At 30.9% G+C, this 13,253-nt stretch overlaps 2 protein-coding genes and 2 non-coding genes across 4 annotated transcripts; 3 read left to right on the top strand and 1 right to left on the bottom strand.

The window, feature by feature from the left end:
* The first annotated feature begins 3,151 nt into the window (after positions 1–3,151).
* Positions 3,152–4,001, top strand: LOC114187423 (protein DMP2-like). The gene has a single exon (XM_028075678.1). It carries the CDS (start codon positions 3,221–3,223, stop codon positions 3,830–3,832), a length of 612 nt encoding a protein of 203 aa, XP_027931479.1. The 5' UTR covers positions 3,152–3,220; the 3' UTR covers positions 3,833–4,001.
* Positions 4,002–6,051: 2,050 nt separating this feature from the next.
* Positions 6,052–8,507, bottom strand: LOC114187316. The gene is made up of 4 exons (XM_028075534.1): positions 7,417–8,507; positions 7,038–7,245; positions 6,816–6,945; positions 6,052–6,481 (listed from the first exon to the last, which is right to left on the bottom strand). Exons 1-4 carry the CDS (start codon positions 8,310–8,312, stop codon positions 6,198–6,200), a joined length of 1,518 nt encoding a protein of 505 aa, XP_027931335.1. The 5' UTR covers positions 8,313–8,507; the 3' UTR covers positions 6,052–6,197.
* A 2,247-nt stretch (positions 8,508–10,754) lies between these two features.
* Positions 10,755–10,836, top strand: TRNAS-UGA. Its single transcript has one exon. It is a non-coding gene; the product is annotated as a tRNA-Ser (tRNA).
* Positions 10,837–10,901: 65 nt separating this feature from the next.
* On the top strand, positions 10,902–10,983 carry TRNAS-UGA. The gene has a single exon. It is a non-coding gene; the product is annotated as a tRNA-Ser (tRNA).
* Positions 10,984–13,253: the final 2,270 nt, after the last annotated feature.

Raw genomic sequence — 13,253 nt, 5'->3', positions numbered from 1 at the left:
CACTTTAACTTTTCTTCCCCTTCTTTTTCATATTGTCTCACTCCTTTAATCATCAATCGTGTCACTAAATTTGTTAAATGATTCCCAAACAAATATCTTATGAAATATATTTTAATTAAATAAACTCTCAAATTAAGTTGCTCTGATTCCGTTTTATTTTATTTCACATTGATTTTGGATTTAAAAGTTACTTTTATTTAAAATCCAATTTAGCTGACCGTGCCATTCAATGATAATCTAAATAAACGTGAAAACTAGTAACATGGAATGCAGAATTTGAGACTTATATCTATCCAGTTTTCTAAAAACAAACTTTTGCGTCAGCTTTAACTTTTTCTTTAATTTCTAAAACAGAAGTTGTTTGCCACAGCTTTAATTATAAATGTTATGTGCCAAAAAAATTTTTCAATAGAATTGCAAGTTTTTCAAAATGAGCCTGACATCGAACCTGTAGCAACTTTTGATTTGTCATAAGTTATTGACTTATATAACTTACTGTAATTAAATTGAAAATAAGCTGACAATAACTTAATTATGTTTTGGTTGCTATTATGATTGGGATTAGGTCATTGCAGTCTTGTGTGCATTGAATTGCTTAAATTAAATCCCCAAACTTTTGAAAGGGGATTTGAATTCATTATTCTGTGCATTAGTACCATATTCAAGTATAAAAATCATTAAAACGCTTAACTTACTCGAGAAAATTTATATGATAATTTATACCTTTTCATATTATGTTTCTTCATCTCTATTTTTATTTTTCTAATCTTTTTAAATCATTAATTCTTTTTTTTTTCTTTTCTGTTTACCCTTCTTAGAATTTTTGTATGGAGTGATTATTTCAGCCCAGTTGTGTGTAGCCCATTAGTTACAGAGTGGCCCAATATATTTATATGTAGAAGTCCACGTTTACGCATACCACGTAAATGAATGAATAACATACATTTACGCATATGGAGAGAATATCAGTAAAATTTATATTACAACCTATAAAAGACGTTTACGTAGTCATAAAAAATAATATTTCTCATTAATTTTAGTAGATTTTAAAAATAATAAGTTTAATTATATTTATAAGGATAAAATGATAAAATAATAGTTATAAAATACGAAAAGTAAAAAGTAAAATTGTTAGAAAATGGGTACACCAAACAAAACGGATATGGAGAGAAATTAAATTTCAGTATATAGATATATTTAGAACTTTCCCTTGTAACAAATATTTATTTATTTTTATAAAAAAAATTTCTTTCTATCAAATTATTTCTCTTACACGTTGTTCATTTTCTAGTCTGTTTTCTTCTTTTGCTACAATTCATGTTTTTAGGGTTTCAAGATTACAAAGATAAAACTTCGAAATTTCAGATCGTAAAAATCAACTTTTTTATTTTTATTTTTATTTCAGCTATTATCCCAAACAACAATAAAAATATAAACATTTTTTAATGTAAGCACAATTTAAGCTTTAAATTAAATTTCTTACCATTTGAGATTGGATATCTTATCACTATTTTGAACTTATGAAAAAATTGGTCTAAAATTATGTATGTATATGTCCTTGTCATATATTAATTAGTGGTGGAGAACACTAATTTTCTCACTCCTTCAGATTATAACACTTATCTAAAATATAAAATTTATAATTATATATGTGTTGAAGTATTTGAAATGGTCACTGATATTTTAATATCACATTTTTTTTATTAATATTTGACATAACTTTTCGTTACTATTTAATTTCTCTTTCTTTCAAAAATGTAAAAATTAACTATTGTTAAAATTATTCTTTAATTAATGTTAAAACTATCTACCCTTCTAAAAATGGTTAAATGATTATCAAATAGCGATAAAGAACATTTTTCCATTTGAAATCATCTTGAAAAAAATCATATTTTAACAGTGACAGGAAATTTTTTTTGAATTACTACCGTCTAATACCAGTTTCATAACAACATGCATACTTCCCTTAATGAATATTTGTAAGTATGAAATCGATACAAATCAAATATTTGTTTTATGTAAGAAAATAAATAAGATCACTAAATTAACAGAATTTATTGTTCATAATATATTAAAATTGAGCAAATCTTAAAATTTATATGCATATATTCTTTTTATAAAATAATAATATATCAATTAATTACATGAGAAAAGTACAACTACAATATTTATTATTAATTCAATTATCTTAATTACTTTTTTTCGTTTTTAAATATCAACTAACTTTTGTTAAAAATAAGAATTAAAAAATATAAAGAAAATATCTAGAATTTAAATTTAACAATTTTTTTACAAGAAATGAAATTAAATAACATCTTATTATTAGTAGAGACTTAAAACATTTTAAACTTGTTTTCAATGTAATCATTAGACATTGATGAAGTTCAACTTCTTAACTCTCTTACACATATATATACTTCCCAACTAAGATTACTAACTCGAAAGGTTTTCACACAGAGTTTGTAAGTGATACAATATAACTAAACATTTGGTTTACAATGAAAAAGTTTATATATATATATATATATATATATATATATATTAAGTTAAAAAGAAGAAAATAGAAAAATTAACAAGTTGAATCTTTCAAAAAAACTTAACACTATATATTAGTTAACCAAATATGAAAATTGTGATGAACATCATTTCCTCCTCAAAAAATTACAATGCATTAATTATGTTGTTGGGTTATCCAACACGCATTACACGAAGCATACTTCCCACCAGCTAAAGGGATAATACAAAGACCACAATTCCATCCTACTATTTAACATAAAATCTTAATATCTTTTTACTAAAAATATTGAATTATACATCATGCTATGTATCATTAACAATTTCGTATGAGTAATGATTTTTCATGCAGGAAAGAAGCGTGTGGGCAAAAGAAAAATGATAACTAAAAGAAGAAATAAGTATTTGGAGAGTGTTGTATCTGAACAGAGAGGTGTGACATTTAAAGGGTTATGAGAGGTTAAAAAAACGTGAAAGCTTGAATTGGAATTGAAGGTGGGTGTGGGTCTTTCCAAAACCAGAAGCAAAAGCATTCATTTATCGATCACAAATTGAACTCTCTTCTCCACATCCCACATCGCGTAGAAGCAACTAACTCCCTCTCTCTCTCTGCACTTCTATAAAAACCGCACAAGCACCCATTAACCATGAATTGTGGGACTGAGTAATCAATCACTTCTTCTGCAACCTTATAACAAACAACACAATGAGTGAAAAAGGCCTCATAACCTCTTCCTCCAACACAACCTCCCAGAAAACACGGGCTTCAACCATGTCGGGGAAAACATTCTCGGCGCTAGGAAACCTCGTCAAGCTTCTCCCCACCGGCACCGTCTTCCTCTTCCAGTTCCTCATTCCCGTCGTCACAAACAACGGACACTGCACCACTCTCAACAAGTACCTCACCGGAGCGCTCCTTGTCGTCTGTGCTTTCAACTGCGCCTTCGCTTCCTTCACCGACAGCTACACCGGCAGCGACGGTGAGCGCCACTACGGCGTCGTCACCGCCAAGGGGCTGTGGCCTTCGCCCGCCTCTGATTCCCTCGACTTGTCTGTATATAAGCTCCGGTTCGGGGACTTCGTGCACGCTTTCTTCTCGTTGGTGGTGTTCGCTGTGCTGGGATTGCTTGATACCAACAGTGTGCGTTGTTTCTATCCTGAATTTGAGTCCGGTGAGAAGCTTCTGATGCAGGTGTTGCCTCCGGTTATTGGAGTAGTTGCTAGCTCCGTCTTTGTTATTTTTCCAAATAATCGTCATGGAATCGGATACCCTACCACTTCTGATTCCAATGATACTTCTCAGAAGTCTAAGACCTGATATATGTCCACATCTCCACATCTGCATAATATATGCACCTTCCAATTTGTCAAATTATTCTTAATGGTTAAAGAATTGTTTTACCTATTACAGTTATGTATAGTTTATACATGCTCTTTTGAATTCTTTCTTTCTTATAAATAAAATCTTTATCTTTTATTTTGTTTTATATATGAAATGAATAATTAGGACTCGTAAAATAGACTTATTTTATAGACTCAATAGTATGAGACAACGGGTGAGCGATATCGATTGGGGTAGCCATGGATAGTGCCTACCTAGAGCTCGATCTACAAAAGAAAAAAAATTCATCCGTTCTTCATTCATTTATTTGTTGTGTATCTGTTTAAAAAATATTTACAAATTTATTTAAAATTCATGAATATCCACAAATATTTAAAACAGATATATATTTATAAATTTTTAAAATAAAATTATAAAATAATAAAATATAATATAAATTATTTTTTAATTTTAATTAAATTTAACCTAATAAAATATAAATTAAGTTTTAATTTTAATTAAATTTAACTTAATAAAATATAAATTAAATTTTAATTTTAATTTTTTTCGACTAATGTGTACCTACAGATATGGATAATATGATACCCGCACTCAATCTATTTATAAATGGGTATTAAAATAACCACTACTTATTATCTGCGAATAGTAGTAGGTAATAAATAACCGTAGGTACTAACAATCCATCACCAATTTTATCTGCAGATATGCACGTATTTTTTTTATCTCTATTACCAACCCTTCAATTTGACGACTAAAAATATGGTTCAGTCCATCTTAACCCGTTGACCCATTTTAAAAGATACATATAAATAATTAAAAAAATTATTTTTTTATTATATTTTTTAAATATATAAATATATAATTGTGTTATAATTTAAATCATTAATACATACAAATTAAGTATCGATTATTAGTTATAATCGAGTAATTTAATATGTAAATGTAATAATTAATTATATTTATCTAATTAAAAACATTAACTAATTAATTAAAATTTTAAAAAATGTTCTATTTGATTAAATATATTTTTAATATTAATATTTAAACAAATTAAAAAAATAAAAAATTTGAAAACAAATTAAAAAAGTTATAAAAATTTGAAAAGAAAAAACTAACGGGTAGCCTGCCCTGTTCTGTGCAAAACGAGTTATGATTGTCGATCTGTTTTCGTTCAGTGGATCAACTCGACCTTATCTGTTTTTGAGGGAGTCACAAATGATCAGAGCTAAAACGGATTTTTATCCCATCTAGTCAGCACAGATTGTAGGCCTATGCGGACCGATGGACTTGAAATGCAATTTTTTGGTATGATTTTTTGTTACAGGTAGCTTGATTATGCCGTTGTCCCACTTTACCATCCTTATTCATTAAATTTTTATACATCAGAGATTGAATGTTATTATTTATGGGAAATATATTAGTTAATAATTTTAATCGTCATGTGATTTAAATTAAAATAAGCATAATAATTTTATTCGTAAAATAAAAAATAGATTTTATTTTCTTGCATGTTTGTTTAAAATTTTAAAATAAGAGTATCCGTACTACCGCACATAGTTATTTTGACTTTTATGCATAGTTAATACATTAGTACAAGTTAATATTTTTACCGTAAAAGTTTATTTTTACGTTTATCACATTTTATTAATTATAGTTTTTATTTGTAGGTACGTATCTTTTTTTTTGTAATATAAATACATGAAACATAAAAAAAGTAAATAAAATTACTTTTTTACGAACTTAAATTAATTTTTATAAAACTTGAAACAAAATTAAAAAAAAAAATCATCTGATTTCTTTCTTTAATTCATTTCTTCTTTCTTTATATTTATATATTGTAATTTAACTTTGTCCGGAATTCACGAAGAATCTCCAACACAAATTTAACTTGAAGCAATTTTGAGTTTAATTTAATATTTAAATTACTTTCAATATGATGCAAAATGTTGTTGCAGGGAAGGGATATTACATAGGAATTTTATTTATATGTTGTGAGCGTTAATCTTCTTTTGCAGAACTTTTCATGACCGGGAGACTTGCAATTATATCTTTGGGTTGTTATGATTTATTGCTTCTTGTCTGAACATGAAAGGTGATCATAAATTGTGGGAATGAATGTCAATAGTGGTATATGCAGTAGGAATGATGAAATGCTTGATGCTGAGATGAATTATTTATATGCAGACGAGGACAGAGAAGAAAAGGTAAAGAGCAGTATTAATGCAGTTGTGAACAAGGGCACAAGAAAATGTCAAACTCTACTGCATGACCATGCCATTTTAACTTCCCAGCTAACAGTGTTCATCAAAATATGCCTCATCACTTTTGTCACACAATTTTCCTATGGTACAAGTATTTTGGTAGGTGGGGTTGATTCCCTTACACCTGTTGCAGAACATGGTGGTGTTATTTTCACCACCTTACTCTTTAGTTTCCTGCACTGTCTCATCACATTTTTCTGAGCAGATGCATTTACTCTCACAATGTCCACTTTCACTATATGGTGATCAGAAGTTCCTTTTGAAGAAATCACTGAGTAGGACCCTGGCACATATTTGTATGAAGAATTTGGGGAAGCCAAAATGTAATCCACTCTTGTGCCATACTTGCATGTCCCCTGCACATCTGTTATTTCACCACTCAACTTACACATTCAAAGTTTTTCAACAATCATGATCAGTGACGGACCTACGTGTATATTAGGGTATGTAAGTACATTCCTGATTTTGTTAAAGTTATTATTAGGTATTTCAAAAAAGTTTATTTTTCTCTCCTAATCTTGTGTATTTGAACATGCTGACAGTAGTTTTATGATAGATTTGTGTGTAATTGTAGCGTACAAATACTTCACTTGACTTGTTCAGTTGATTTAGTGTTCTAGATCCGTCACTGATCATGATCATGATAATCATCTAAGCTAAGTTAGAAAGAGCAGTTGAACAAGTGAAAAAAAATATACTTTGGCCTTTGGCAATGATGACAATGGGCTCACATTCTCCTGCATAATCCTTTGCATCGACGTAGCCTTTGGATTTCATGAAGTTCATGACTTCTGACCTTGGCCTAGGCTTTCCGAGTTTCTCATAGTACTGCAACAAAAACAAACAAACAAACAATCTCAGGTGGATGTGGAAAAGAAAACCAATTTAATGTAAACAGTGGAGAGAACTAAGAATGTTACATTAAAAATATCTGTCCATCTCTCAGATGAGTAATCTGCTCCATATAGAGAATTGAGACCTCCTGCTAAGATATGAGGAGAGTCATTGGAGCGAAATATTGCCTGCACTTGTTTCATTCTCCAATTCTCATCTAAGTGGTCAAGTTGAGTACAATGCAAATTTATTTCTCCAGCCCAAGGCACATCAATTGTAGCCTTCAAAACATTCCTAAATCACACAAAGAGTTGTCATTGCACTTTTACACCCAAAAATTCTATAGCCTAAAACAACAATAATAAATATATCAGAAGATGACAGAGGCATGACAGTTTTTGTCTTTCAACAAGACAACATAATAATCATTATCATCATCATTGAAATGTGGGAGGAATAAAACACCTGAAATCATTATCATCAGCAATCTTTTGAACTTTCCACTTCTTAATTGGCCATTTGGATAAGATGGCATTTCCATATTCTGGAGCCCAACTCTCAGCAAAAACATATTTCATCCCCAAAGCAGCTGCTAAATCAGAAAGAGGCTTCATGTTCTTCTCTTCTTCTGCTTTCACATCCTGCAGGGCCATCACATCAGCATCAATCTCTCTCAGAACTTCCAAGATGCTTCTGCTGCTTGTGAATCTCTCACTGCCCTCACAGTAGTTCATAACGAAAGGAAAGCACACAGGAGATCTTGCAGGAACCTGATGCCTGCCAGAAACATTTCCCATCATTCTATCTGATGTGCCCTCTTTCCTCTCCATCGAAGCAACCAATCTACTATTTGCCAGTGAAATCTCATTCTCGGGAAGATTAATAGAAACCTTCAAATTTGATCGTGGCAGAATGTTGGAGTCAGAAAGACTCTGAGCTTTGTTCAGAGACGCATGCAATGGAGATTGCTTCAGTATACTCTTGGGAAAGTCACCCTTTCTGAGATTCTTCTTCTTAGATCCATGCTCGTGATTGGAGACAACCCATTCATCAAATTCTGAAACAGCAGGTGCAAGTGAAAACATGGCAACATTGAATGTAGCAATCCTAATAGGCCTTCCAGATTCAGACTCAACCAAGAGGCCATTTGAGTCACTTCTAGACTTGTTCTTACTCAATTGATGACCCTTAAAGTTCAATTTTCTAAACCTTTTGATCACAACTTTACACCTGGGGCGCTTCCATAGTAGCCACAATATCCTTGAATAAAAGTGCCGGAGTTTTCTTCTAATGACACTAAACATCTCACACAAACTCGCTTTTGGGAAGGAAAATATAAATTCGATGTCTCTTTTTTTCATGACACGTTCATCATGATTTGTTTCACCAGCTTAATCAGTGGCACATCTTCCAAACGAGGCAAATATATGGAATAAGTGGAGACAAAATTAGGTCCTAACTACTCCACGGAGGGAGATAGAGAGAGTGAGAAGAGTTGACAATGGTGCAATGTTGTTGAGCTTCTTTTCCAACACAAGAAAACAAGGCCAACTGCTACCAACAAGAACAGAAGAAGTTAACTAATGTCTTGTTTTTATATGTGTTAATGATAACAACCATTATAAAAATCTGCATAAAGTAACCAATGATTTTTTTGGTGGGGTCAGCCACTGTCCAGTGGAATACATCCCGTGAGTTGCAGACATTTTTGACGGATGCAGCTTTATATACTTTTCTTATGTAATGAGTTGAAATCTTAGCTTTCTCGAATGTATTATAAAAAGTTGTAGTTATTATATAAATGGTAGATCCTGCTTTCAGTTTTTTAATCATAAACTTTACATTAATACCTCTGAATAAAATTTGTCTGTGTTGTTGTAATTTTGATTGAGCTATTGTAACCCTCAAAAACGTAGTTGGAAAACAAACATTTTTGAAGTCCTTTTCACTGAACAAAAGTCAATGACTTAGGTAGAGAAAGTGGGACATGGTTGGACAAGATTTGATATAACCACACCTATGCAAGATCAGCATGCAGCTGTTTCAGTAGGTAAACTTCTACGATGCACTTCACAAATTATGTGAAAAAAAATTAATTTTATCCTATTGCGAATAAACTATGTTAGTGGTGAATATAGGAGTTTTGTTATTAAACAGAGGTTTGTAGAGAATATTCTTAGCACTCTCGAAAAAGAGTAATCTCACACCTAACCCCGTGTTATTCTTAATATATATTTTTTTAATCTCTTTAGTTTCAATTCAAATTCTCTTTTGATGGAACTAATTAAGTCACTTTTCAATTTGAATATCTTTACTCCTTCAATATTATATATATTTACTCTTTCAGTTGATGCCTTCTAAGTTCTTGCTATTTTTTTTTTTTAAATTCCATGCATTATACTAATACTTACCACTAATGACTTTTGTTACATTTTTATTAGACATAGAAAAAAAAAAAACTTAACTTTGAAGTGAACATTTGAGTCACAAATTGAATTGTGAGCATTGGATAAACTCTAAGCTGGAAACATTGAACTTGTGAGCCTTGGTGGGTGCCCAAAGATTTTGTTTTCAATAATTAGTAATTACAACATTAAAGAAAAATAATATATCTTTGACATAGGATATTTTTAAATAAGTTTTACTTATACTATAGGTTAAGGAAAGTTCTTTTAATGGATATCAAAAGGATGGGATTTTAGCCCTTCATCAATTGGTGAAGTTTTAATGGTTTACAATGAGTTTTGATTTATGAATGACTGCGAATAAATTTAAGTTTTGAACAAGTTATAAATAACTTAAATTATTCTTAAATTTGTTATATATATATATATATATATATATATATATGGTTGGATTATTCTTTTTTGCAAAAGTTATGAAATAATGCAACTTTAGAATATAACTGTAAATGTAATGTTAAGAAAATGTTGAAATAAAGTAATTAGGACAATTAACCATGTTAACACATAAATGGGGTTTAAGTGATTTAAACTTTCGCATATAAGATAAATTCATAAATGTTGTCGTTTCTCCGACAATTATAACTAAGAGTAACGGTCGCTGAAAGTACGTAACTTTATAACGATACATCAGAATTTATGTTGAAAATATTCTTATTTTTGAAGATCGTCTATATCAATGGAAATTAGTTTGCAGTTCTAAAAGAAATTTTTTACCAAATCATTGCGATTCTTGTTAATTTGATTTTTTTTAAGATAATATAGCACATAACATGAAAATAAAATAAAAATCTCGATTTGAAGTAATAATAATTTAAAGTAAAATAATGCCTTTAACATGTTTTTAGTCTTATAATATAGAGATATATATGTTATCCTAATGATATGGATAATCGTGCAGAATTCCTAAACACAATTCAAATTTAGCAATATTAAAAATCCTGGATGATGAAAAATTATATAAAATGCAGGAAAATAGCAATCTCTACATGGTCTCAATATTGACTGTCTTTTTTTTTTTTCAAGTAAGGTCTTATATAATAGACGAGACCAACCGAAAATAGTCATTAATTAGTGTAACTCATGATGAGTGAAATCCAACATAGAAAGCTTCTGAATTGATAATTAATCAAAGGTTTGTTTCTTTTTAAATACTCGATTAATTCCTAAACTATTTGACAAAGCTTAGATAAGTCCTTAAACTAAAAAAATATTTATTTTTCTCTTAACTGAATAAAAAAGAGTAGGTTCTTAAAATTAGTTTGTAATAATTTAGAAAATGTCAGAAAATGATAATTTATCATGACTAACTAGTTTAAAAAAAATTGTGTAGTTGCAGAAGTCGATATGTCCGAGTGGTTAAGGAGACAGACTTGAAATCTGTTGGGTTTCACCCGCGCAGGTTCGAACCCTGCTGTCGACGAATGGTTTTTATTTTTATTATACCTATGAGTATTATAGGCCAATATGTTGCATAACATATTAAAAGTCGATATGTCCGAGTGGTTAAGGAGACAGACTTGAAATCTGTTGGGCTTCGCCCGCGCAGGTTCGAACCCTGCTGTCGACGAATAAAAGTGTTTTTTTCTTTTTATTTTAGTTATGAAATTCATATAAATGTTGACATATGAATACGAATTACCATAATAGAAGACTATGATTGGTTAAAATTTAAATTTTGCAAATCTTACCATGTGACAAATTTAAAAATAAACAGCGATATTTTGGCACTCATAAAATCAATTATACCCACTTAATAACACAAGATAATAAAATTTTAATCATATTTATTTTATTTTTTACATTAATCAACAGAGTTGTTACGTAAGAGTATATCAAACTATTATTTTCCTTTAAAAATTTTGCCTAAAATTCCCTGAAATAATTAAAATTGTTAACGTAGAAGTTTAGCTTAATTTCATAATTCTACAATTATTATTGCTTGTATAAATAAAAATGCTGGCATAAACAATTCACCTCATCTGTTTCAATAAGTGAAGATTACCTTAAATATTAACTTGAAATCTGAAAGCTTGATTACTGGGAAGGAAACAAAACAAGACTACTACCACAATCTCCACAGATACAAGTTAAGACACGAATGATGATGCTGAATCCCGTTATGAACATCATGAACAAGATGAAGTGAGTTTTACATGAATCTACTGTTCAAGTCCTCACTTACTACTGATCATGTAGACATTAAAAAAGTTGATCATGGAATCACTGACCATAGAACCATTGAGATGGCCATGGAATTCACCAGAATTGTTTATGATGCGTGTGTTGGGGATTGCTCCATGCGCGGTGGAACTAGGCGAATCAACACAGTCACCATAGGCTTTCTTCATAGCCGCCACCACCTCTATAAACGAAGCGTGTCGGGAAGGACCAGTTATGTTACACACAAAAGAGCCTTTAGCAGCATCGTACCAAACCTGCACAACAACGAGAGACAACCTTTGTTCCGCGGTGCCGCACACGTGTGTCACAAACAAAGAGCCGCCGTGTGCGGTGGTGTCGTGTTTGGTAACAACCAGATAACCACACCTCACGTGCGGAACGCCGTATCCGATGCTAAACTGCCCCGCGTCTTTGCGAACGTCTAAAGCAGAGCCTCCGTATTTGAGATCAATGGCGCCAACGCCTTTACGACCTTCTTTGTTGGTTTCAATGTCTCGAACCCTAATGTCCACTCTGGTTCCTTCTCTGTCGAAAGTGTAGTCTCTGAGAGAGACACTCGCAGTGTTCACGCCCACGCTCGCATGAAGGGTGCAGGTTCTTGAATCGGGAGTTGAGTATACCACAGATTGGTCCTTGAAATTAGGGCTCTTTGACACTTCAACTCTTGATATGTTGCTGCTATATGTGCTTCCCATACTCTATCTCTTTCTCAAATCACCTTCTTTTTACTTAATTTCTTTGCCATCACTCTGTGTTATATGCACTTCCATGGATTCTGAACTAGCTTACAAAGTACGCATGGTTCATCTTCTTTGCAACGTTCTTCTCCGGATAAGATTCTAGACATCATTGGGTTTTTTTTTTCTGTTAGATTCTTTATCTCCTTGAGCATAATGCTAACAAGATATTTATGTTATTTTTCAAACTTGAGTTTCTTTTTTGTTGGAACCCAGGCTTTATATTTTTAGTGGTTTTCTAATGTGTGTTATTTATGTGGGTGTAATGATATGTGCAGTTACTTAAAAATAATTGTAACTTTATACAAGATTCTTATAAAATCACACGTATCTGAAGAAGATTTGCCTAATTTTTTTAACAGATCATGTTAGATTTTACAAATCATATGTCGGGATATTCGGTAATAATAAGCTTCTTATAAAATCTATTATATTGATATTTCTTAATAGTTTTGGATAACAAATATAATTAATCATATTATTGGTAAGTACAACCAAATTCAATCTAACAAATCAAAAATGGAAAGTAGTCAACTTGACCTAGTTTAAAACTCTTAGAAATATATTTCTTGATCTGACTCATTAGCCCATCAAGTTAGACTAAAAGTTTTCTGTTTTTTTAATATATATTGATATAAATTTTAAAATAAAATTAGACAAACAATATTTCCGACTAAACGAGTCTGGTGAATTTCAAACTAGCATTATTTTTTACACATTTTGACCTGTTTGTTTTGTTAGACTAGACCAAATCGATTCAAATATTTGAAGTCAAATTTTAGAAATCATGCCGTCAAACTATTGAATATACCAAACTAGACAACTTCACTTTCAATAAGCGTGCCAGTGGGGGAGTTTTATTATGCATGAGGGGTCTTCTCCCATTTTTTTTTTCATATATATAAATTAATATCCTAAT

This window comes from Vigna unguiculata, chromosome 6 (genome assembly GCF_004118075.2).
Source record: "Vigna unguiculata cultivar IT97K-499-35 chromosome 6, ASM411807v1, whole genome shotgun sequence".
NCBI lineage: Eukaryota > Viridiplantae > Streptophyta > Magnoliopsida > Fabales > Fabaceae > Vigna > Vigna unguiculata.
The sequence above is the reverse complement of the archived record's forward strand: the minus strand, read 5'-3'. Positions and strand labels throughout refer to the sequence as shown.